We start from the raw sequence: 24,315 nt of genomic DNA, 5'->3' as shown, positions 1-24,315 counted from the left end.
GGGAGGCCGGGGCATTGGCCACCGGTCAGGGTGCCCGCCGCGCCTCCGCAAGCCTGCCTGACTTGGGTGTTCGTTCTGCGTTTGCATTTGATACAAAAGCACTCAGATTGGTTAAACGAGGTTCTCGCAGCTCCCGGGGTAGGATACAGGACACGGAAGAGGCACTGAGAGTTTCGGGTACTCGACCCAGTGCTTTGCGCTGGTGTCCAAATGTAACAAACCAAGAAAGTTCACCCAACCGTCTGTCCTGTTCAGTCGATATTCTTTATTCACAGCGCCAGACGCACAGGGACAGGTCCTCCAAACATGTAGGTGCCTTACAGGGTAAGGTGAGAGATGGATACACAGCTGATACCTAATTATGTGTAGTATTTCTAAGAAACTGTTTACATATTCATTACTTTCCCGATAAATCCACCCATTATTGCATGTGTGTTGAGTCCATTAGGGTCTCCTGGGGGTCGTTTACTTCATCCTTGAGTCTTCCTCACAGGAACCTCTGGCCATGTTCTGTCTCTTCTCCCCTTTATCTGACTCCACAGTAGAATTGGTTACAGCAGGCATCCCTAGTCTCAGTTGAATGGCTTCTTTCTTCTTCAAGGACCCTTGTATTTCTTCCCTAAAACTACAGATTTACACCCTACAAGCAGTTACCTATTTGAAGTCAGTTTGGTTAATGCTCTTATTCTTTGCACTGGTGTCCAAATATACTCAGCCCTCACTTCAGTTAGCATTACACAAAAGCAGAGAAGCTTTAACGTCGACATCACATAAGAATTCAAGTGATGCTCAAGAAAGAAACTTGGCTAGGAACAGACCCCCTCCTGTCACAGGAGGCAGGGGAGCACATTATGAAGGCACACTGCCACTGTGAATGTGCCACTGTTATACAGGACCTATATCTTCATAAACAGGATGTTCAGGGCAATGTATGTATGTGTGTACAGGAATAAGCAGGTGTGCACTGTCTCTGGACTTGGATTGCATTCACCCTGGTCTTGGGTAGCACGGGAATTTCCTAACTGAACACACAGTCGATAGTGATTTAAGTAGATCCTTTATCTTGCCTAGAAATAAAACCAAAACAAAATCTAATAACAGAATCAGTTTTAAATTCTCATTATTAATGCAGAACATGCCTTCCATGTGGCAAGGTCAGAGCTCACATTTAATTTATATTATAATATATATTATATATAATTTAATTATAATAATTATTCATTTACTATTTTGTACCTTTCTGTAATGTCAGGCTGAGATTTATCCCTGTGAATAGGTACATTGGGCACAGCTTTGAACTACACCTTATAATTTTATCATTTGAGGCCTTTTCCGAAGGTGAAAATCATTTGTTTGCTTAGAAGTTCTAAGGAAGCCATACAAGCATAAAGAGGGAAACAATGCCAAAGGCAGAATTAGCTGTATGAAAAACAAACAATCCAAATACAGCTAATACATATGTACCCAATTACTTCAGTACAAGATTTTTGAGCCAAGAACAAGGAGCAGAAAGAATTTGTTAAAAACAGTAACAAATCCTTGCGATGAAATCAGAAAATATGCATTTGATACAAAAGCACTCAGATTGGTTAAACGAGGTTCTCGCAGCTCCCGGGGTAGGATACAGGACACGGAAGAGGCACTGAGAGTTTCGGGTACTCGACCCAGTGCTTTGCGCTGGTGTCCAAATGTAACAAACCAAGAAAGTTCACCCAACCGTCTGTCCTGTTCAGTCGATATTCTTTATTCACAGCGCCAGACGCACAGGGACAGGTCCTCCAAACATGTAGGTGCCTTACAGGGTAAGGTGAGAGATGGATACACAGCTGATACCTAATTATGTGTAGTATTTCTAAGAAACTGTTTACATATTCATTACTTTCCCGATAAATCCACCCATTATTGCATGTGTGTTGAGTCCATTAGGGTCTCCTGGGGGTCGTTTACTTCATCCTTGAGTCTTCCTCACAGGAACCTCTGGCCATGTTCTGTCTCTTCTCCCCTTTATCTGACTCCACAGTAGAATTGGTTACAGCAGGCATCCCTAGTCTCAGTTGAATGGCTTCTTTCTTCTTCAAGGACCCTTGTATTTCTTCCCTAAAACTACAGATTTACACCCTACAAGCAGTTACCTATTTGAAGTCAGTTTGGTTAATGCTCTTATTCTTTGCACTGGTGTCCAAATATACTCAGCCCTCACTTCAGTTAGCATTACACAAAAGCAGAGAAGCTTTAACGTCGACATCACATAAGAATTCAAGTGATGCTCAAGAAAGAAACTTGGCTAGGAACAGACCCCCTCCTGTCACAGGAGGCAGGGGAGCACATTATGAAGGCACACTGCCACTGTGAATGTGCCACTGTTATACAGGACCTATATCTTCATAAACAGGATGTTCAGGGCAATGTATGTATGTGTGTACAGGAATAAGCAGGTGTGCACTGTCTCTGGACTTGGATTGCATTCACCCTGGTCTTGGGTAGCACGGGAATTTCCTAACTGAACACACAGTCGATAGTGATTTAAGTAGATCCTTTATCTTGCCTAGAAATAAAACCAAAACAAAATCTAATAACAGAATCAGTTTTAAATTCTCATTATTAATGCAGAACATGCCTTCCATGTGGCAAGGTCAGAGCTCACATTTAATTTATATTATAATATATATTATATATAATATAATTATAATAATTATTCATTTACTATTTTGTACCTTTCTGTAATGTCAGGCTGAGATTTATCCCTGTGAATAGGTACATTGGGCACAGCTTTGAACTACACCTTATAATTTTATCATTTGAGGCCTTTTCCGAAGGTGAAAATCATTTGTTTGCTTAGAAGTTCTAAGGAAGCCATACAAGCATAAAGAGGGAAACAATGCCAAAGGCAGAATTAGCTGTATGAAAAACAAACAATCCAAATACAGCTAATACATATGTACCCAATTACTTCAGTACAAGATTTTTGAGCCAAGAACAAGGAGCAGAAAGAATTTGTTAAAAACAGTAACAAATCCTTGCGATGAAATCAGAAAATAGTTTTGGAGTGAAAACTTTTGAGGAAAAACTGAGTCAATATTAAGAAATTGAATCAGGGTAAGTTCTTTCTCTTACCTTCCTGGTGCATTCCAGGTATTCATGTACTTTTTACCTTGAGGCGTAGCTTGGTTTAAAAGGTAAACAGAGAAAAAAAGACATGGTCAAGGAAACGCTAGATAAATATTACAGGAAAGCATTCTGAAATGGTGCAACCTTTCTACATCAGTGATATCCATGTAAATGCTACAGAAGTGCTTCCAAGGAGAGTTTTTCCTCACATAATGTGGCTTCTGAAGAAGCAAGTGTGTAGAGCACAAAGTAAGAATGAGAAGTAACTTTCTTTTGCATTTAGATAACATTAATATATTTGTATCAGGTGATCAAGAGATCACTGGTATGCCAGTAGATAAATAAATTATGCTAACTTTAAGCTTTACAGGAAAAAAACAACTAAATTTATGTTCATTAATCCAATTTTGTTAAGAGTTCATTCTTACACCTCCCTGTTACAACTATGTATTGATTTTTACACCTTATCAACAGCTAGCACGGATTCAGAGCAGTCAGTCTGTCACAGCTATAGCCCCCGTAGCTGGGAGGATACAGTCAGTACCTTATGGCAGATGCCTCCTTGCTAGTGCTTATGGGTCCATTCCTTCGATGCATCCTGGGCCAGGTGCAGGAACTCTAGATGCAGGGAGCCATCATTGGAGCAGGTGTCTGTTTTTTGTCCCCTCCCACAAATATGGGATCTTAGCTTTTTAGAAAATTATGCAACCTCTAGGCAATTGGCAGCCCTTCCCCTCCACCTTTAGACATTACTGTGCAAAGTTGTTTTTTCCTAGGCCACTGCAGATGCCTTGTTCAGTTGTTGGGCTGCTTTTTTTGTTTGTTTATTTGGTTTGTTGTGGATTTGGGTGTGTTGGTGTTTGTTGTTGTTGGTTTTTTTAAATTGTTATGTTTTTTTGTTTTGCTTCTCTGCTACTTCCTTTCTTAAAGTAAAAGCAGCTTGGTCCCACCTCTCAAGGTTGTGCTTTCTCAAGGAGCAGTCACTGACCATTAGTTGTTCTTAGTGCCATGGCCTCTGCTTTCAACTAGTACCCATGTTTTTGAGATCCCTGTTACATCCCTCACTTAAACGGCACTTTGTAACATGAGACAGCTGCTATCAAGCTCTGGCTTACATAGCAAGTTGTTGTAACAAGGTGATAACAAGCTGAGAAGACCTGGCACCATTAGCCAGGGCCTTTTACTAGCACTAGTGCTTTCACTGGGCTGCTGGGCACCGAAAGGCAAAGTCATACCGCATTGCCTGCCTGTGCCTGGGTTCTGAGCAAGCTCACTCAGCAGCTCCTACCGCTATTGGAGCACCAGGGCTCTGCTTTAGCTCCTACGAGGTACAAGGTGGGAAAAAATAGCTCCACCTGGTGTACCACCACATAACTGATCTTAACAGCTGCAGTATTAAACACTTCACAGTACAGTGTAGCACAGTAACAGTTTAGGATCTTCCAAGAACAAGCAAATGAAATAAATACCTGAGTGCAGTAGAGATGGTCAAGTCTCCATCTTGAAAGAGGTAGAACAATCATAAGGCTTAAAATTAGCTTCCATAATAAGCTGTTAATTAGCTCCAATTTTTCAAAAGCCTAGTAGGAAGCCTATTGCTATAGAGAACAAAAATATGTCCCTTTATGTTTCAGGAGTAATTAATTCCTTATCAGCAGTGGCAGATGAGTTGACTGGGGAAGTAGAACCTTACTAAATTCAAGAGGGACAAGATCTTGCACCTGTGAAAACTTGAGTACATCACACACAATCCACATGGCTGGAGAGTAGCCCTGTGCAAAGGGACCTGGGGATCCCAGTGGACAACAGGCTCAATATGGGTGAACAGTGTGCTGCTGTGGCAAAGGAGGTCAAAAGGATGTTGGGTTGCATCAACAAGGGCTTTACTAACAGAGATAAAGAAGTCATCATCCCACTCTACTCGGCACTTGTCAGACCACACCTGGAATGCTGTGCTCAGTTCTGGTCCCCACTATACAAAAAAGATGATACGGAGAGGCTGGAGAGGGTCCACTGAAAGGCCACAAAGATGATCAAAGGACTGGGAAGCCTGGGAAAGCTGAGAGAACCAGGTCTGTTCAGCCTTGAGAAAAGAAGGCTTAGGGGAGATCTTATTGCCATGTTCCAGTCCTTAAAGGGTGGCTACCAAGAAGATGGAGACTCCCTTTTTACAAAGAGTCACATAGAAAAGATGGGGAGTAATGGGTGCAAGTTACTCCTGCTGAGATCCTGATTTGATACCAGAAGAAAAATTTTCACTATGAGAATAGCTGGACATTGGAATAATCTCCCCAGGGAAGTGGTAGGTTCCCTAACACTGGACATTTGTAAGACTCAGCCTGACAGGGTGCTGGGCTGTCTCTACGTAAACCATGTTCCTACTTAGAAAGGTTGGACCATATAATCCTTGAGGTTCATTCTAACCTTGCATTCTATGATTCTATTCTCAGGTTAATTCTTGGACATCTCATTACAATAGCCTTTATTCAAACAGAGGGAAGTTTCCAGCTCTTGTCTTTGGGTCTTTACTTGTACCTTCTTTTCTCTTTGCTAAACACACCAACTCCTAACTTCCTATCATCCTTGTCATCTAGAGGTGCATTTTGTCTCATTTTGACAAAAAAGTTAATAGCTATTATTAACCCTTGCAATTTTTATGAAATTACAGTGCAAAAATTTAAGCCTGATTCCTGAGCTGTAAAAATATATCACAAAGTTTATTATCTAAAAAACAAGGAAAAAAGTGCATTGTAGTGTATCTGTTTGCTCAAGTTTCCGTAATACACTTTTTAGTGCAAATAATCAAAGATCTTGCTGAATATCATTCAGTGCATGTGTAAGTCGCCTTATTTTATTTTCCATGGCTTTTTTATTGTTTGCCATTTCCTGTAGAAGCTGCCGCATTTCCTCTTCAACACAGTAAACCTGAAAGAACACAGAGACCAAATACAATTATTGCTTTTTCTTAGTATACCTAAAAATGTAATATCCTGGCAATTTTTAATGCTGATAAGCAATGCATGAGTTATATGCTTATGCTTAACTAAGCAACAGGATGCAGTGTGCTGGGAGCTAGTTATGTATCAGACCCAAAATACCTACTGTGCAGAAAAAGCACCAGTTATCACACTTTGGATACAGAAACAGTAACTCTTAACACTGGCACAGGTGAATTGTCTGCCATAATCAACATTATTCTTACCTGTATAGGTAAGGAATGTTTAGTTATAGACTTGTAACAGCTATGTGGCATGGGAATTTACTTTGCTTGAATAGAGAACCTCACAATGGTACAGTTCTAGACGTAATTGAAAGATTGAATACTAAACCAGTGCTCTAGTTTCCCCACCACACATTGGCCTTGGCCTTTCCACTGCTCTCCAAGAGAAACCTTGAAGGTGCTGAGAAGCAGGAGTGTCCATTAGTGCAGAGTGAGGACAGCTGGTCTGTCCATCAGTCCTGCTCTCAGCTGCCCTGAGCTGGCACCTCTTTCAGCTGCAGGACCATCACACACAGATGTTCTCCTGAGGAGAAACTGAACATGGTTGAGAGCAGAGCAATCAGATGTACCAGTGCAGCTCTCCCAGACCCTCAGCCCATCTCATTCTCCCTGAGCAGGATGTCAAGAGACATAATCAAGAGATTAGCCAGATATAAATGGGTGACTTCCAAGCACCCCTATTGTAGTAGCTGTAGAATTAGAATGCAAATACAGTGAACATAAATTTAGAATTAAAATTACTTTTTCATTTGCTACTTCAATTTGTTTTTCCTTTTCAGCTGTCAGTTGAAATAGTTCTTCCTGATGAGCTGCTAACATGGACTCCAATTGTTTTCTAAAAGCATCATCCATTTCATGAAGCTTTTCCACAGCAATCCTAAAAAATAATAAAAAATAAATCACACTCCTGCAAACAACTGAAGTATTTTGCTTTGCCCAGTTCTGCCTGTGGTAAGGTTTTAAAAATACAAGCACAAAGACAATTATTTCCACATCTAGCTTCAGAAGATCTCCTGTTTTCTCAAGTACGTGTTCTAGTTTTATGCATCATGTTTAGGGCTTCTGACATTTCTCTTAGCAGAAGCATTTAATCACTAGCAAAGAATACAAAGATTCAGCTTTGCTACTGTCAACACAGCTAACAATGCCACCTGTTTTCAAACATCTCCTTATCATGCTTTTCCTTTCTGAGAAGTCACTGCCTGAACTATGCAATCCTGCAAACAGCCTGTAAGCCTGTGTCTCACAGAAACACAAGTGTCTGTTTCACAGCAGTGAAGCATTTGCTTGACTTCAGTCACATTCTGCTTTCAGGGGATAATTCTGAAATATGTAGCAATGGAAAGCAAAGCAAATGATTCCACTATTCAATTACTTTGACCTCACTAGCAAGGTTTAGTTCCAAGGAGGCCTTAGCTTTCCTTACTGCCTCCCTACATCCTCTCGACAACAGTCCTATATTCCTCCCAAGTGGCCAGCCCCAAAATTACTTCTATGCACAAAGAGCTTGCAGCTGCTGGGCTCACCAACTACTTAAAAAGGTTTCATCCATTCTTTTACCATATAATCAAACATTTTTGTATACTTATTAACAGTACAACTCTAGAGTGCCTGAACAGCCACAAAATAAGCTATTAAGGTTTTCACCTCTGAGTTTGAAGACACTTATTTCTCTCTTCAATCAGCTTCTTCTCTTTCCTATCAAAATTCTCCTTCATTTGTTTTACTTGCACCTCCAGCTGGCTTAATACATCTCCTTTACCTTGCCACTTCTTTTTCAGTGCACTGAAAAGAAAACACACATTTACAATGAATGTAGTAGATACCACTCCTTAGGAGAGTGGAAAAAGTTTCAATTTTTCCATACTCTCTGAACATAAAACAACTTCACAGCAGTGTGGCATAGTATTATTATCCTAAGGAATTACTGTCACTTATGCATCACCTGTGTGCATTCTTAATGTCATCAAGTTCTACTTCTTTTTCTTCTAGCAGCTGCTTTAATTCCTCTTTTCTTTGATTTTGCCTTTCTAATTTTTCCATCAGCTCTTCAAGTTCACCAACTTTTTCGTCCAACTGTAGCTGTAAAAGTTTCTGAGCTTCCCGATGTTCTTCATGCTGCTTTCTGATTTGTTTATCTTTTTCTTGTAAGCCCTTTAGAAGAGAAGTATTTTAGAACACAGAAACTCCCTTCAAGTGAAACTTACTGTTACCCCTAAAGAGTATCTGGTTAGTGTATGCTGGAATGAAGATGAGACAGGTATGTAAAAGTTTAGAAGAGTAAACATATTATTTTACGAAAAATACTTAATAAAGTCAGACAGTTAAAGAATCTGAAAAAAGTCAGAAGTACAAAAAATAAATCACCAAAACATACATTTGAAATGGAAAGCAAGTTAAGAAAAAGGTTTAGAAACGTAATACAACAACTTACTCTACAAACACAAAGCACTGAGCTCACATTCTGACTATGCAGTTCAATGAGTAATGCATCTAACCTTGACTGACATATTATAAAACTTTGCTCTGATTAATAAGCTAAAGTCTTAAGTCTTAATGGGATGAATGGAATTAATAGTATGAAACATAGTAGGTCTGCTATTAAAATACTGATTTACAAGAACAGAGTAAAGAGTATTCACATTGTAAAATAAACATAAACTGTTCTTCCTCTCTTAAAGTCATTACCAAGAATAACTTGAGGTAAAGCAAGGAAAATCAAGTCTTCACATAAATATGCTTCAATGAGAGAACTGAAGTGGCATCTCTGTACATCAAGTTGTCACAAGGCTCTTTTCTGCTCTCCTTAAAAATCAGTTGCCACTGATAGCCTGATTGTGTTTTCCAAGCTGGTGAAACTAGGAGTGCAGAGCCAGCTTTCACTGCTTTCATTTCTGCTTTTACAACAACTTTCACTGTAAGCACACAAACTTTCAGACATGGCACTTACTTCTTTTAATCTCCTAATTGTTTCTGTCTGATCATCCACTATTTTGTTTTTAATTTTTATAGTATCACTGTCCTGTTCCTTTTGCTTTTTTAACATCTCAGTCTCACTTGTTAAAACTTCAATTTTTGCCTCCAGTTTTCCCCGATCTTGAGCAAGATGAGCTCCTGAATAAAACAGGATAGTCACAATACAGCACTCATTTTACAAATGGCTTCAAGGCGTATAATGTTAGGGGGGGAGTGGGAGGAAAGAAACACCTTAGAAACTAAACATGACTGTTTAGGTAGGTAACACTTCAGAGAAAATGTAGAAATGAAGGCCTGTATTTCTGTATTATATCTTTTGAAAACTTCTATCAGAAAAGTCAACAGTAATTCTTACAGACCAAGCCAATCTCAAAGAACCCACTAGCTGATGCTGAGTCGTATGAATCAGGGAAAAATTTAAAAAGCTCCAGCTTTTTTCAGCCGGTATTTAACTTCTTTTTTTTTCCTCTCAAGATACCTACTAAAATTTTCACATCAGACTTATCTGATAGAGAAATAGCAGTACCTAACACTGTTTACAAATCCTTGTTTCCCTAGATTCATATTTAAAATTCTTTGCATAACATTATGGTACTTTGACATGTTGGCAAAACAGATAAAACTGTATTTAACAGCTGACTCCCACAGCTGCTGTTATAGTTCCTATAATGGCCTGCATATAACAATATAAGAAATCTATTTTTGCAAATCATCTTTACAATTGGCTAAGATCAACAAAGCATCCAGAGACCCTGCAATGAATACACTATATTCCACCATTTTTTCTGGAAAAAAAAATAATAAAAAAATTACCCTGTTGTGCCAACTCTTGCCCCCATATTTTTCTTTCCATTTTTAACCCATCAATCACAGATTCCTGGGCTGTCAGCTGAGAAATGAGTTTTCCATTTTCCTTTTTCAGAAGTTCAACTTGAACAGCCTTCTGTTTGTCCTCCTCCATCACAGTTTTAAGTTCTGCAGTTTGACACTGTATGAAAGAACATTAGAAAAAAGACAGTAAGATCCTTTAAAACAAGTATTCAAGATGTCAAATAAACACTTATCAGCTAGGAAAGTAATACTGATATACAGCCAATTAAGTCAATGAGGAATATTCTGCTTGCATACAGGATATATATCTATATATAAATATATGTATATTTTTCCAGTAGTGAAACACAAATGTTTACTTCAAATACTCAAACCTCAATCCCAGAAAACAATAAAGCTTATTTCTAAATAGCCACCTTCTCAAAGGCATTATAAAAATCTCTTCAGAATTATAAACCACAAGTCAAAAAAAGAGAAAGTCAGGTTCAGATATCGAAACTAAATAAAAAGAAAACATACCAAGGCTGGAATGACCTTCCAGTTCCCATGACAAAAAGTTACCTTCAGTTGTGCAGGCTATTATTTGTTTTACAGATTAAAGCTATTTAATATAGCTATTTTTAATTTTAGCAACATCACTAACTGGCAGAATCCTATCCTGTATGGTGACAATGTCTGGACACCTCAACAGCAACATGCAGGGAAGAGGTTAGAAACAGATGTGCAGGGGTTGTGCTGCACAGATGTTTTAACATAAAAGTTGGACTGTATCACACAACAGTTTAAGAGTTCCTAAGATTTTTACAAGTTTTTATGGACAACGTAATAATATATGTTATCATATGGTAATCAGCAGTGCAAGATAAAGCAACTGCGCCCACAGTATTTAACATTAAAATTAGACAATTAGTAGATAATGACCAATACTTCTAATTTTATGCAACTCTTGAAGACACAAAGCTGCTAATAAGTGCACACTTGATTTCTGCAATTTTATTTTTATTTCATGTATAGTGACCACTACAGAACCATATTTCATTACTTTAATACCCCTGACTCTCTGTAAATCTCAGTTTAGAGTGACCACTTGATTATACCCAAACTGCTGGTGCTCACAAGGCAAGAGTGCACTTCTGAAGCCATGAATGAGTCCAGATTTTACTGTTTTTTTCATCTGTTTTACTATCTCACTGTTTGTGAGAAACAGAAGTGCAAGATGCAGGAAAGAATAAAGGCTGATGTGGAGTGCTAGGTTTTAGTGGAACAAGAAACACAGATCTTTCACTCTACCTTACATAGAATTGTTAGTTTTTTTGATAAAAATATTACTAAAAAATCATATATGTAGTTGAAATGTTCTGAAATAGGTACCTTTAGGTTTGCTGTCACTTCTTCATTTGATTTTGTTAATTCTGCAATCTTTGCTTTCTGTTCTTTCACTATATCGGTCAGGTCTTGGATCAGACTTGTCATCTCTTTTTCCTTTTGTTGGAACTCAAAGAGAGCTTGTTTATGTTCAAATAGATCAGCAGCAACATTTTCATAATCCTCTTTTACCTTTAAGTTTTATAAGATAAGACTACTTGAAAAATTGCAGAGTTTTGGAAAATGTGTGTATACATACATACAAATGACATTTGAGTTTCAAATAAAAGAACAATTAGAAGTTCATCAAATATGTGTGAAATTAGTTAACACTGGAAACTGGTTTTCTACCAGTTTGTTGGCAGAAACTAAAAAAACCCTGGTTCTCCTCAGCAAGAAATTTGTAAAAAATCCAAAACCAAAGCCTGGGGAAAAAATAATTAATGGGAAGCAGAATAGAAAAACTATAGTTTGGTAAATGAAAACATTGCCTTGCTTTAATTTAGTTGTTAACATTGACTTTAAAATCTGGAAAGAAGAACTTAGAATTAATTCTTTTTTTTTTTTTTTTATTTCCCTTGCAAGCGAAAGATTTGAAGCATGAAAAAAACGTCTTTTCTTTCCCTTTTTCTCTCATGTATCCAAGCCATTTAAGAAAAACAAGCCTAAGTGAAGGTGAAGCATTTGAAATTCTATTTCAATTAATTTATTTGTATGGCTAGTGTTAACATTCTATGTTATCTAAGGAATGCAGTATGCAAGTTTTCAATTTCCATTTCAAAATGCATATCCAAAATTCAATTTTGAAAAGTTAAACAGTAGGAAACTTTTACTAAATACACAAGTGTAGATGTAACCATAGAACTGAATATATTCTAACAGAAGGTCAACATCTTTGAAAAGAAATTCATACCACCAGCTAGAAGTTTTTTCTTACTTTTGGTAAACCTTTACTTATGAACCAAAATACTGAGTTTTTTGAGTGCTGAGTTGACATTTGTTTTTTATGTTGTAATTACTAACATTTCAAATCTTTGCACCAATATTTTTAGATTAATCCTTGCAGTAAAGACCTTATAGATCAAAAAAACCTCAAATGCACAAAAAAAATCCCAACATAATTAGGAGAACTACAACTCCACATAGTCTGAGATGAAATGTTCTTACCTCTTTAAATCTTTCTGCTTCAATAGTTAAAGCTAAACGAAACTCATCTTCTAACTCTGCATACTTCTGGTTTAACATATTAATTTTCTCCTGAAATTCTTCAACACGCTGTTCATGTCTCTGCTCCTCTTTAGCCACTGCTTTTGACAAGGCATCTTGAAACTCAGGTCCATTTAAAGCAACTCGGGTTTCAAGTTCTTTCCTAAAGTTGCCAAACAAACTTGAGAAAAGAACTGCCATATCTCATAATGCTATTACATTTTGTTTCCTTTGTATTTCTTAAAAAGGATAATAAATTATATAACAAATGGGATAAATTCATTGGTTTCATGAACAGATTTCAGTCTTCTGTGACAGTGGCCCTAGGATGAGGAAAAGGGTGTTGACTACTGTTAAAACACCTAAAGGAATAACCTTATTTTGAATTCAAACTTCTGTAGAAATTATTCAGTTGCTCTTTGACTGTTAGCGAGCATTTGTTTGCTTTGCTGTCAACAAAGACCTGGAAGAGGTATGGGAATCAGGAAAAGCACTGTTCAGCTAGGTACCCCCTTTGGCAGTCATTCTTTTCACCCTCACTAAGACTCAAAACCTGAAGAGCAGCAGCAATGGGGACCTAAAGGGTTCCAGGACAAATCTCCTTCCTGTCTGGAAGCATCCCTATAAAAGAATGTTGAAGCAAAACACTCCATACTTTTAGACTATTCTGTTCATCTGCTTTAATCTAACAGCTAATAGATTTTTCCCATCTAAACCTCCAGTTACCTTGGTATTTGAATACATTTATCCTTGTAAAATTTAGCAAGTGTAACCAGCTTGTACTCATATTTGACTGTATTAGCTAAACAGCACAGAACTTATATTCGAGTATTTTCCACAAAAAAGGAAATTTTGAGAGGCAAGAGGAAAATAGAGGATCAACCAACACCCTAAAGCACAATACTGTAGAAGCTGAGTAACTTTTAAGAATTTTTGGTATTAGTGTAGTATATGTCGACCTTCAGACATTAATACAAATAAGCTTTTATTTTTATATTATTATTTCCTGGATTTAAGATCAAGTATTTAAAATAAAAAGTTCAGCCACATAATAAGACAAGAAAAATATGATAAGAACATGGTTGTGTACATGGGCCTGTGAGTTGGAAGTCTACAAGAGATGAAAATACTCTTAAATGATCAAGACGACTGGCAGGAAGACATCTACATTTTTACAAAGAACAACTCTTTCTTTAAAAAAACACTAACAAAACCACACCCACACGTGGCAGGATGCACATTTGCAACATTAGCATCTCTATTAACTTGTGAAAAAAATGAACAGAAGACCCCATACCTTTGCTCTTGCTCTCTTAATACAAGAAGTTCATGTAGTTGTTTTACTTTCTCCTTCTGTTGTCGAAAGGATATTCGAAGCAACTGTACTTCTCTTTCATTTGCAGATGCTTTAAGCTCTGCTTCTTGCACCTGTTTCATCTGAGTAGAATTCATAAGAGAGAAGCAAGATTTTCTTAAAACTCTGATCTACTCTTCATGTCTTATACTAGAATGCAAAGGAACAGGTGCTCAATTATAGTTTGATACGTTTCTGCCTAGGCCATTATGTTTACAGAATACTCCACAACTATCAGCATTATTCACAAATAATTTTGTTGTATTACCTAACCCATGACAAAGGCAGTTTGGGTGTTTTTTTGCTGCTTTTGTTTTTTTAGAAACTTTATATATTCTGTTACACTTGAAGAAATTTAACACCGGATGTTTAGAATTAAGTCTTAGCTTAACTTACTACAACCACCAAAACCCAGAATGTTCATGAAGAACCATGAACATTTACTTAATTAATGAAGAACTTGGCAGTGCCCATCAGAAGGGGGAGAGGCCTATAGGAAGAATAATTTCCTCAATTAAAAATTCTTGTAATATTTTCACTGGTTTCAAACAGAAGCTTTTTAGATTACTTCATCACTTTTTAAACAGTTCGGTTACAAAAATATACATCTTTCTGAGCTTTACAGTTTAAAGTTGCTGAGTAGAGAGATGCTCTCTGATGATTTTATGAAAAATGGAAGAATCAGTATAAACACGAGGTGGCAGACTTCACTTTCTGAATTTGATGCAAGCCTTCATGAGAAAAATCAATTTTTCGTCTTAATCCTTTTACATACAAAGCTGTATTTTTCTGAATTGACAAGAAAAAAAATTAAATTACTCATAAAATGGTAACCCAGACAATTCCAAAAGCTGCAAGCTAGAATAGAAACAGCAATCCCAAATCTGTGTCCTTTCCAAATTCCATTATAACTGTTCCCTCAATTTGATTTTTTATTAATAAAAATGAAAAATTAAAAAAATAAGGAACAGCTTTATGGAACGTCGTGCAGTGACCAATAAAACATTGATGCCAATGTTTATCATCTCCTGCAACATCCCTTAAGATTTTAAGTGCTGCTGCACATTGTAAGTTCCGACTTGAGAATGCCAGAGGTACCTGAAGTTCATAGAGTAACTTAAGTTGTATGAAAATTATTGTGAGAAGCTGTATTTTTCTGAATTGACAAGTAGGAAAATAATAAAAAGTTATTAAAAAAAATTAAATTACTCATAAAATGGTAACCCAGACAATTCCAAAAGCTGCAAGCTAGAATAGAAACAGCAATCCCAAATCTGTGTCCTTTCCAAATTCCATTATAACTGTTCCCTCAATTTGATTTTTTATTAATAAAAATGAAAAATTAAAAAAATAAGGAACAGCTTTATGGAACGTCGTGCAGTGACCAATAAAACATTGATGCCAATGTTTATCATCTCCTGCAACATCCCTTAAGATTTTAAGTGCTGCTGCACATTGTAAGTTCCGACTTGAGAATGCCAGAGGTACCTGAAGTTCATAGAGTAACTTAAGTTGTATGAAAATTATTGTGAGGCTTGAGTATGAAGCCAAGTTCTCATGGTCTACATGTATCCCAATTCCCTTAGAGATGTAATCTAGTAATATTCTGTAATCTTCATATGGTGACTACCTAGTGTAATCCAGGTTTACCACTGAAGCTAACTGCTAATGTGTACTATGAAAAAGCTCCATGAAATATTATAGAATTTGTTAATCTTACAGTTGATAAAATAGGCCAAAAGTATATTAAATCTGAACATTCAAAAAGAAAAGCTAGTTTTTAGAGCATCATGACTATTCCTTGAAATATAATTATTAATGAGTATTTGCTACAGGATCTTAAAGATAGGAATAAAGACCTTCCCTTAAATTTTTATCTTTAATAAAGAGAATGCTACTGCTATCAAGAGATTACTTATTTCCACAAACTCAAAAGAAAAAGAAAAACAACTTTATATACCAGTAAGGTATTTCCCTTCTTACAGGAAAAAGAAAAAAACAAAAACAAACCACAAAACAGTCTCCTCTAAATCACTAAATTCAGTATTTTCAACATGATCTAAACTGAAGGTTATTTTTAGATCCATAACAGCTCCAGGGTATTTAGAGGTAAGGAAGAAAATGGAAGAGCCGCTCAGGTGTCTGAGCAGGATCTTAAAGCGGAGAGTGGCTGATCTGCAACTTGAGTGTGCTGACAGCCACACACAAGTGCCATTCCTGATTCTGTTTTCTTTCAGGATATCTAAGAGACAGCACATCCTAGAATACCACACTAGCAGTTCAGGGACTTTTCAGCATGGATATTTTAGGATTCCATTTCTTAAGTGGATGCATTCAGTGACACAGGTATGGGCTGATAAAGAAATATAAATCAAACAATAGGAAGAGATATTGGAGGATGGGGCATTTGGCCACTGAAAATTCATCAGTTAGTTATTCAGTCAGAAATAGTGGCAGTATATGGTCAAGTGTTTTGATCTTAGGTATTTGTATACTGAATCAAGTGCCTCTAACAACAACAGCATTATTATCTTCTCCAGCTGTAAAAACAAAACAAAAAAAATCCCAAGCAAACAAGAAACCCTGAACAACCAGAATCTTTACAATAAGTTGTCAGCAATTACTGTGTTGTTCTGATTGCAATTAAAAGCATCTAATTCTTCAGATCAGCAAACCAAACAGAACCACCAGATTTCCATCCTGGTAATAACATCTTTATCGATTCCAGCAACAATTTAAAAAACTTGTCTTTGTTAGTGTCTATTTTCAGAAAATACCAATGATCAGTATTAAGTACACAAGACTTGTTCTCCTTTATCTTAAGGCCAAACCACATGACATAATTCTATTTATAAAAGACATTAATGGACAATTAAAATGGATACCTGTTATTAACTCCTATGATGTAGGAAAAAGGCATCAGTCTTTGTTGTGGAAAACCCAGGCTTAAGGGTTGTAAAATATAGTGTTTTTTAGTATCTAGGACTACTGTGGCCATTCTGTTGCCATTGTATTATTTACTTGGCAAAAATACTTACCTCTATTGCTCGTTGCTGTAATCTCTCTGTCTCCATCTTGGATAGTGTTTCTTCTAAAGCTTGCATGGCCTTCTGATGTTCTGCTTCTCTACTTTTTGCCTGATTTAATTCATTAGTAAGTTTTTCAATTTCATTTTTCAACTGTTGGACATCTGCTTGCAGTCTTGCTTTAGCACCCCTCTCCTTCAATAGCAATTCCTTTAACCTGAGAATAAACACAATGAAGTTGTATTACAAACATTCTGGTGTTTAGTTTTATGCCAAATATTTTGAGAAAAAAACATTAGTAAGTGGTGTAGCACTGTATCTTGTTCTTTCCCAAGTTTTAGTATTTACAGCATTGTCATGTAAAATTGCTTAAAAATATGTAAAGTATTAATGAAGTCATGTGTAGCATTAGTATATGGAGCTTCATTTTAAAAGAAACTATGCTGGAGACAGCCTCATAGATAGGCCTTTAAGGAAATTATATTCTAGTATAATTTTGCTTTTATATAAAAGTTGAAAATACATTCATTTGTAATTTAATAACTTTCTTCAGAAAAGTCTGAAATAACTTTACATACTTCAATATTTTTTATAGAAGATCTAACTCAAAAGAAAATAAACATAATAAGCCTCTTATCCAAGGTGATAACAAATAAAGATGGGAAGTGAACCTAAAACAAAAAAACAAAGGTAGAGGGGAAATAATCAGAGTTATGGATGGTAACTCAGGAAGCACCTGTCATGCTTCTTCCTCATAAGAAAGAAAACGCATCTTTGAGAAACTCAATGCAGTTAAGACAAATAGAGTAGACTTCACCAATCATAGCTGACAACAAACAGTTCTTTGCTAGAACAGAGAACTTTTGAAAAAAGGACACTGCTCATAACTTATAGGGATGCTGGTAGCACTCTATACAAAGATATGCTACACCTGACCTGCACAACATATTGTCTATTGTCCAACTCTGGCCTGCCAGAAACATCTTTGCGCTGCACAGGAAAAAAGACAGCTGTATGCATAGTTGGAGAGGGAGAGTGCTACTAGAGGTTGAGCTGAAAGAGAAAGTACAATTATGATACTGGTAGCTTGGAAAGTAATGGCTAGAAATGGAGGTAAGTGATATACTGACACTGTTCTGAAACAAGAACAGGAAGAAAGCTACAGTGCCACAGAAAGGAATTTTATTAGGTAATACAGAGAAATTCTATCACTATTTCTTGATGCATTATTTTATTAAAGCTGTTTTTATTTTTTTAAGACTATAAATCAAATTGTTTTGAATTAAAACAAACAAACAAAACTCCTACAATACTGCACTCTGTGTTTGTACCTGTCAGTAGTGTATACAGCCATACTCTGAATATTCTTTTCTTCTTTTGCATGTTTCTGTAGCTCTCGGACACACTCTATTAATTTCCTCTCTGCTTGCTCTGCTTTCCACCTCCTTTCTTTCTCCTGATCCAGTTCTTGAATTAGCACCTTAGCAAGAATGTGGTAAGCATGAACATACTAAGAAACATTCAAATTAAGCCAAAAATTACAAATAATAATTATAGAAACAAGATTTTTTTTGTCCTTCTGGAATTCATGGGTGAGAGGGAAGTGCAACCAACCAGGCCAAAAATTCCCATAAAAGTGAAATAAAATAAATTCTCTTCCAGCTGACACTATAAAAACTCCACTATTTTTTTTATGCTATCTAGACACAATTATTTGTGTATATCCAGTGTTAAAAGTTTCACCAGGAGACACATGCTTGGCTTCAGGTGAAGACATTTAACTTGAGATGCTACAAAACATACTCGGTATGTTGATTCCTCTGTAGCATTTGAATTAATTTCTTCTACTTTTTCTGCATTGCTCTGTCTTCCAGTTAATATTTCAGCTTTTCTTCCCACTACTTCCAAATCCTGAGTATCTGATGATGAATTGGGATGAGAGTCTCTCTGACTGGAGCGTGGACACTTGGAGGAGCTCTTCTTCTCTTCCCTATAATAGCATGACATTGAGCTATACTTAAGAACAAGCAGTTTGAACAGTAACAGGAGATTCAGACACTTCTACGGGACAGAATTTTAAAGTTCTGTGGAGAAACTAAATTGGACGGAATTCAAAACCATGGAGAATTAAATTGCAAGCAGATAACAAAACACATGGAAAATTCAAATCTTCAGCAGAAAAAAAAGACAGTACTAGTAGATGCTACCTGAAGAACATCTTATGATCACATGGGTATGAAACAATTTTAGAAAAGTATAGTAGCTGTAGAGCTGTAGTGGCTGAGTAGACCAATATACTCCAATTTATATAATGTACAATCACAGCTTCTGATAAGTACTATATAAATCAAACAAATCACTATGGCATCCTCAGTTTCATCACAAACTGCAGACAGTTCTATTCTTGGCCATTATTCTGACAACATAAATATTTTATTTTTTAATTTTACTCAGCTCTCTTGTCTGTGGAGACTTCTTCTGTCTCCACAACTTAAACCAAAGATGAATATATAAGCTATTAGAATTCTTTATTTTGGAATCTTCAATTCAATTTCCTTTTTGCTTAAGACAAAAAGTGCTCATATAGGGAAATGACTAATGAGTGAACTTTAAAAAGTTTAAAATAAGACATGACAATACATAAAGGACTAACATAGGAAAACAAGGATGCAAAAAGATTCAAAAAAAAAAAAAAAAAAAGGAGCTTGTATATTAAACACTTACGATCAGATCCAGCTGACAAATTTCTAATTTTTAGGGGGCAGGGGGAACACCTCAAAAACTTGACACAATTGTTTTCCTAATCAACAGATTTGTTATGAAGTCTCAGTAAAGATAATTTTTAGAGCTTTATTAACAGAGCTAATTTACCCAATCTACCACTTTCAGCAAAATGTTTCAAGTCAAACTATGTTCACTCTGATGATACTCAGCTAAATTTCGGTTTTATATAGCAAAAATTGGAATACCTGTCAGTTGTTTTTTTCTTAAGATGATCTGCATGACACTTAGTAGATAAGGTAGTTCTACGGTAAGTAGGGATCTTGCTTCTTCTCACAACCTTTCTGTTCTCTTTCCCACTGTCATTTTCACTCTCAGAAGTTGGATCTGTGTCTCTCTTAGCTTTAAGAAAATTTGGAGGAGATTCCTGTCTTGAGGTATTAGATACCTAAGAACAGATAGAAATTTCTATCTATATATTTTCTTCTTAGCTAATTTCTAATTGGTTAATTTCTAACACTTATTGGAGCAAAAAGTAAAACAAATACAGCACTTGAAAACAAAAAAAAGCCCTGCAAACAGGCAGGATAGACTACAAACTTACAAAAACACACCTAACAAACGTATCAGAATAACTTGATCTACTTGGTGAAAATCAATTTTCACCAACACTGTAATTCAGGTATTTTACTCCATTTTATATTTTACTTTGATTCAGTTACATCTATTGATGTCTTCAGAGTAAAAAACAGAACAATTTTCTATCGAATGTATTATGATCAGATAGTATATGGGACAAGAACTGTTTTTTATTTAGTACAAAAGTTTTTGTGACTCAAAGTGCAATCTTCCTATGCAAATACTAGTTTTTATTTTATTCCCAGTATTTCAAAATTATTAAATATGCTTATTTTGAAGTATATTTAGTATTTTGAAGTATATACTTTGTATGAAGTCAGTACATACACACCTGTAGAAATAACCCAGTCTCTCCCAGCAAACTCCTGCATTATCAAGAGGAACACCTCATTTTAGAAACGTAATTTGCTGTGCACAGGAAAAAAAATAAATTACCTTTTGCAGAATCAGTGAAATTTGATCTTCCATTTTTTTAATTCTTATCTCGCTGAATATTTTATCAAGCTCAGCCTTCTCTGGTTCTGAAGATGAGCCAAGCTCTGTAGAGGAGCTTTGAACTGGTATTTTTGTACGTTGGCGAAAATGGGCCAAAGCCTGGTCAATATGTGGTGTCACCACTGGTAACATAACACAGTTCTATTTAAAGGAAAGACAAACTTTGTAACATTAATGAGCTGCAGACAACACAAAAATAAAATGTGTCAGTTTTAAAATCAGTACACAAAAACCATGGCACCTGGTCCCTGGATGAGGGGCACCCAGATGAAACCAAACAGCCCAGAGTGTCTTCTAAACATTGCAGATCTGAACAGTTTTCTTCTGCTGGGTCTCCTGTTTCATCAGAAGTGTTTCTTCCATCTAGAATTGTTAGCTGGGGCAATGTCTGAAGAACAGTTTCTCTATAACCTTGAGGAAAATAACATTTTAATTTTAATTGAAATTAACCCTCCAAAAGATGTATCTAGTGTATTTTATGTACCTTGTCATCTTAAATTATTTGCTGCATTTTTGGCAAGTTACCTAAAAGTGTCTCACCCTTCCCCACCCATAAGACAACAGACAACATCACAATACAAATGAAATGGCAAGCCTCCTGCCTAGTGCTGATCTTCACTGGGATTTCCCCACCATCATCATCATCACACTGCAGCTGCACAGGCAACCTTTCAATATCAGCCCCCACTGCAGCAGAACAGTTGTATCACGTGCCAGGATAGGCAAACATAATGGAAAGGCAAGTTCTTAAAGGGCTTAGGCAATTTCATCCTTTCTTAGTGAGTGAAATAAGGCATTATGAAATGGCAAAGCATTGAAGTTTAATTTATTTAAATTACCTAAATGTTGCAGTTATTTTTGAAAGTGTCACCAAAGAGGTAGATTCAAAGACGTGTGTAAACACAGAAGAAAACTAGTGGAATTTCCTAAGTTGCCCAATAACTTCAATAGTTCTGTTTCTGCTTTTGTGGTGCCTCAATGCATTTGTAAAACATGTTCATGTGTGCTTTTGAAAACACTGTCTAAGGCCTTATTTGACTTCCCTCTATTATTTCTGATCTTTCTTTCTAAAAACTCTACACATATAATATCTCTTATAATTTACAAAATAACAGCCATACCATGGAAATGTATTATTTTAATTCCTACTATTCTACTCTTTGTAGTTGGCAATGGAATTTTCAGTTTAAGTATTTTGGGAAGTATGAACAGTTATGGACTGACATTTAAATACTTCCAAAATTATCTCTGAGCTGTCCCAAAAGTATCAATCCTCCACTTCCACCTTCCTTTAAGAGATTTTCCCCTTTCATCCACAAACAAACAAAACCTGCACATTTTAAACACAGGCTGTAACATTTAAAGGACACAAAAAACCTACCCACGAACCAGAAGCTCTAGGCAACACAACTGAAAATTATGTACCCACACACATTCCTCCAACTTGTCTCCATGCTGCCTAGTGAAATCCCTACCTACTATTTTGATGAAAATGCTTATTACTGCAGAGCATCTAGTCTGCCACCACTTACGGAAGCGGTAGGAAAAGGAGGAAAAGCTTATAGTGCTTCTTACTTATCCTCCTTTTGTTGCTTCTATCAGTAGAAGACCATCTCCTTCCAATGCCTACCCTATTTTTAACACAGTATTTTTACATACATTCTTCAAATTCTCCACCCTCCAATCTTATGGTACTTCCTTCCTCCCATTTCTGCAATGCTTTCTTTTGGCACCACAATTTGTCCATCTCCTGCCTTAACCTAAAGAAGTATGTGAAAAGTTAAGCCTTATCAAAGCATACTAGCTACAATTCTGAGCACATGCACGGGGTGGTGGGTGAGGACGGGGAGCAAGATTTTTCAATGGAATATAGATTAATTTTGACAGAATGTAGACTTCTGCAGGCTGGCCAGTTTATGAATGAATTTGCAAGCTTCAGAATGTGGCTGAGAGCTAAAGGGAAATCCCTAACCAAAAAATCACTAAGTATCTTCCTAACATGAGCTCCATACCTGCTCTGTGACAAACTGGATTGGCCTTTCCATTTTTTTCCAGTGTCAGATTTGTCAAACAGTGCAGTCCCTTTGTGCACCAAAGTAAATGGTCAATATCCTTTACACAATTGCTGTGAAGGTCAATGTGGCTAATCTTATGACTGGTTCCATGAAGGCACTGCAGTCCTGAAAGTTTGAGAAAAAACACAAAATCATTATTTCTGTTATGATCCTAAACAATGGGCTCCAGGCCAAATGGCATCTGTTTGAAAAATACTTAGTAAATCATGTATCATACCTGGAAATGAGGTAACTTCTGCTCCATATCCCTATCTATGTATATTAATTATCTATGGTACACTACAACAACGTATAACACTTCAGAGAGTTACTAGAGGTAACAGTTAGAAACTAATGTTTCTTTGAAGAAGCATGTACAAATACATATCTTGCTTGAAGTTCCCTTTTATACCTCAGCACATTAAAAAAAAAATTAAAATCACCAATGTTATTTTTAATTTCCTATTACAAACTCCCTTGATTCTTTAGCTTAAAATCTTAGTTAGAAGCAACAATTTACGTTTTTAACAAAAAAAGTAGAAGGTATCCATATCATAACCAAACTCACATTTTTTCCCTATAAAAAGGAAAGATGTGACTCTTCTGGAAATATCTTCTGAGACTATTATATTTTTCATTTTAGAAATAAGGTTAAAACGATTACCATACTATTTTGTGAACAAGATTAGCCTCGACAGGTACAGAAGAATAAATTTCAGTTCAGAACAACCCTTGGCATTACAAACATGAAAGCTGAGAGCAGCAGTAATTGCCACCTCCAGTGGCATTACTCAGTCAATTGGCTAAACTACCAGAAAACTCTAAAAACAGATTTGGTTAAGTTTTTCGAAATTAAAGTGAGATAAATGCTTTTTATTGCCCTGCTCATGTCAAAGCCACTTACCAGAGAGATCATGTATGTGATTGTATGACAAATTCAGAATAGTTAAATTAAAGAGTTTTTCCAGTCCTAAAAAAAGAGAAAAAAGAAAAAAAAGAAACACTAGGATTTTCAGAAGAATGCTCTGCTTTCATCATAATAAAACTTGCAAAGTAGGTCTTTCAAAATCGTAACTTAATATTATGATTAGTTTCTTGGAATAAGTTAAGTTTTACTTTCTATATTAAGGAATTTTGCTATGATAAAGCTTACAGAGACTATATACTTTTTTAAATTTACAAAATAACATGGCTAGCATCTCATATTTATAAACTATAACCTTGATTATATGCATGCTTTCCAGAGGCAGGATTTAACACAACTGTTAGAAAAGCTTCCCAAGTCACTAAATGAACAGAAACAGATATTGCAGACCCTCCACTTTCGTTATCAGGTTACAGGATAAGCTCAGGGTGCGCAGATTAGCCAGGGAACTCAGCCCCTCGATCCGGCGGATTTGGTTTGATGACAGATCCAAGTGCTGCAGATTCCGGAGGTGGCTGAGCCCTTCGATTCTGGCGATGCGGTTACAGTGCACGTTGAGCGTGTGCAGGTTCGAGCTGAGGGAGACATCCCGCAAGCTGCCAAGGAAAGGCACC

General features: G+C 36.4%; 2 protein-coding genes across 2 annotated transcripts in view; both read right to left on the bottom strand.

Moving 5' to 3' along the window:
- The window catches only part of E2F5 (E2F transcription factor 5, p130-binding), a 20,402-nt gene extending 14,682 nt beyond the window's left edge, over positions 1 to 5,720 (bottom strand). Inside the window, exons 1-4 of the mRNA XM_010006491.1 lie at positions 5,644 to 5,720; positions 4,578 to 4,608; positions 1,573 to 1,725; positions 63 to 247 (exon numbers count right to left, since the gene is read on the bottom strand). Coding sequence (XP_010004793.1) covers positions 63 to 247; positions 1,573 to 1,725; positions 4,578 to 4,608; positions 5,644 to 5,720 — 446 coding nt within the window. The remainder of the gene's footprint in view (positions 1 to 62; positions 248 to 1,572; positions 1,726 to 4,577; positions 4,609 to 5,643) is intronic.
- Positions 5,721 to 5,910: 190 nt separating this feature from the next.
- LRRCC1 (leucine rich repeat and coiled-coil centrosomal protein 1) overlaps positions 5,911 to 24,315 on the bottom strand; it is a 21,798-nt gene continuing 3,393 nt past the window's right edge. The window contains exons 2-19 of the mRNA XM_010006489.1: positions 24,092 to 24,297; positions 23,681 to 23,746; positions 22,735 to 22,902; positions 20,964 to 21,133; positions 20,663 to 20,863; positions 19,837 to 20,036; positions 18,671 to 18,857; positions 18,199 to 18,347; positions 16,880 to 17,084; positions 13,785 to 13,924; positions 12,449 to 12,650; positions 11,288 to 11,473; positions 9,899 to 10,073; positions 9,060 to 9,223; positions 8,055 to 8,263; positions 7,757 to 7,894; positions 6,851 to 6,986; positions 5,911 to 6,033 (exon numbers count right to left, since the gene is read on the bottom strand). Coding sequence (XP_010004791.1) covers positions 5,911 to 6,033; positions 6,851 to 6,986; positions 7,757 to 7,894; positions 8,055 to 8,263; positions 9,060 to 9,223; positions 9,899 to 10,073; positions 11,288 to 11,473; positions 12,449 to 12,650; positions 13,785 to 13,924; positions 16,880 to 17,084; positions 18,199 to 18,347; positions 18,671 to 18,857; positions 19,837 to 20,036; positions 20,663 to 20,863; positions 20,964 to 21,133; positions 22,735 to 22,902; positions 23,681 to 23,746; positions 24,092 to 24,297 — 3,025 coding nt within the window. The remainder of the gene's footprint in view (positions 6,034 to 6,850; positions 6,987 to 7,756; positions 7,895 to 8,054; positions 8,264 to 9,059; positions 9,224 to 9,898; positions 10,074 to 11,287; positions 11,474 to 12,448; positions 12,651 to 13,784; positions 13,925 to 16,879; positions 17,085 to 18,198; positions 18,348 to 18,670; positions 18,858 to 19,836; positions 20,037 to 20,662; positions 20,864 to 20,963; positions 21,134 to 22,734; positions 22,903 to 23,680; positions 23,747 to 24,091; positions 24,298 to 24,315) is intronic.

Source organism: Chaetura pelagica, unplaced genomic scaffold (genome assembly GCF_000747805.2).
Source record: "Chaetura pelagica isolate M959 unplaced genomic scaffold, ChaPel_1.0 scaffold76, whole genome shotgun sequence".
Taxonomy (NCBI): Eukaryota; Metazoa; Chordata; class Aves; order Apodiformes; family Apodidae; genus Chaetura; species Chaetura pelagica.
This window is presented reverse-complemented; position numbering and strand designations above follow the sequence as displayed.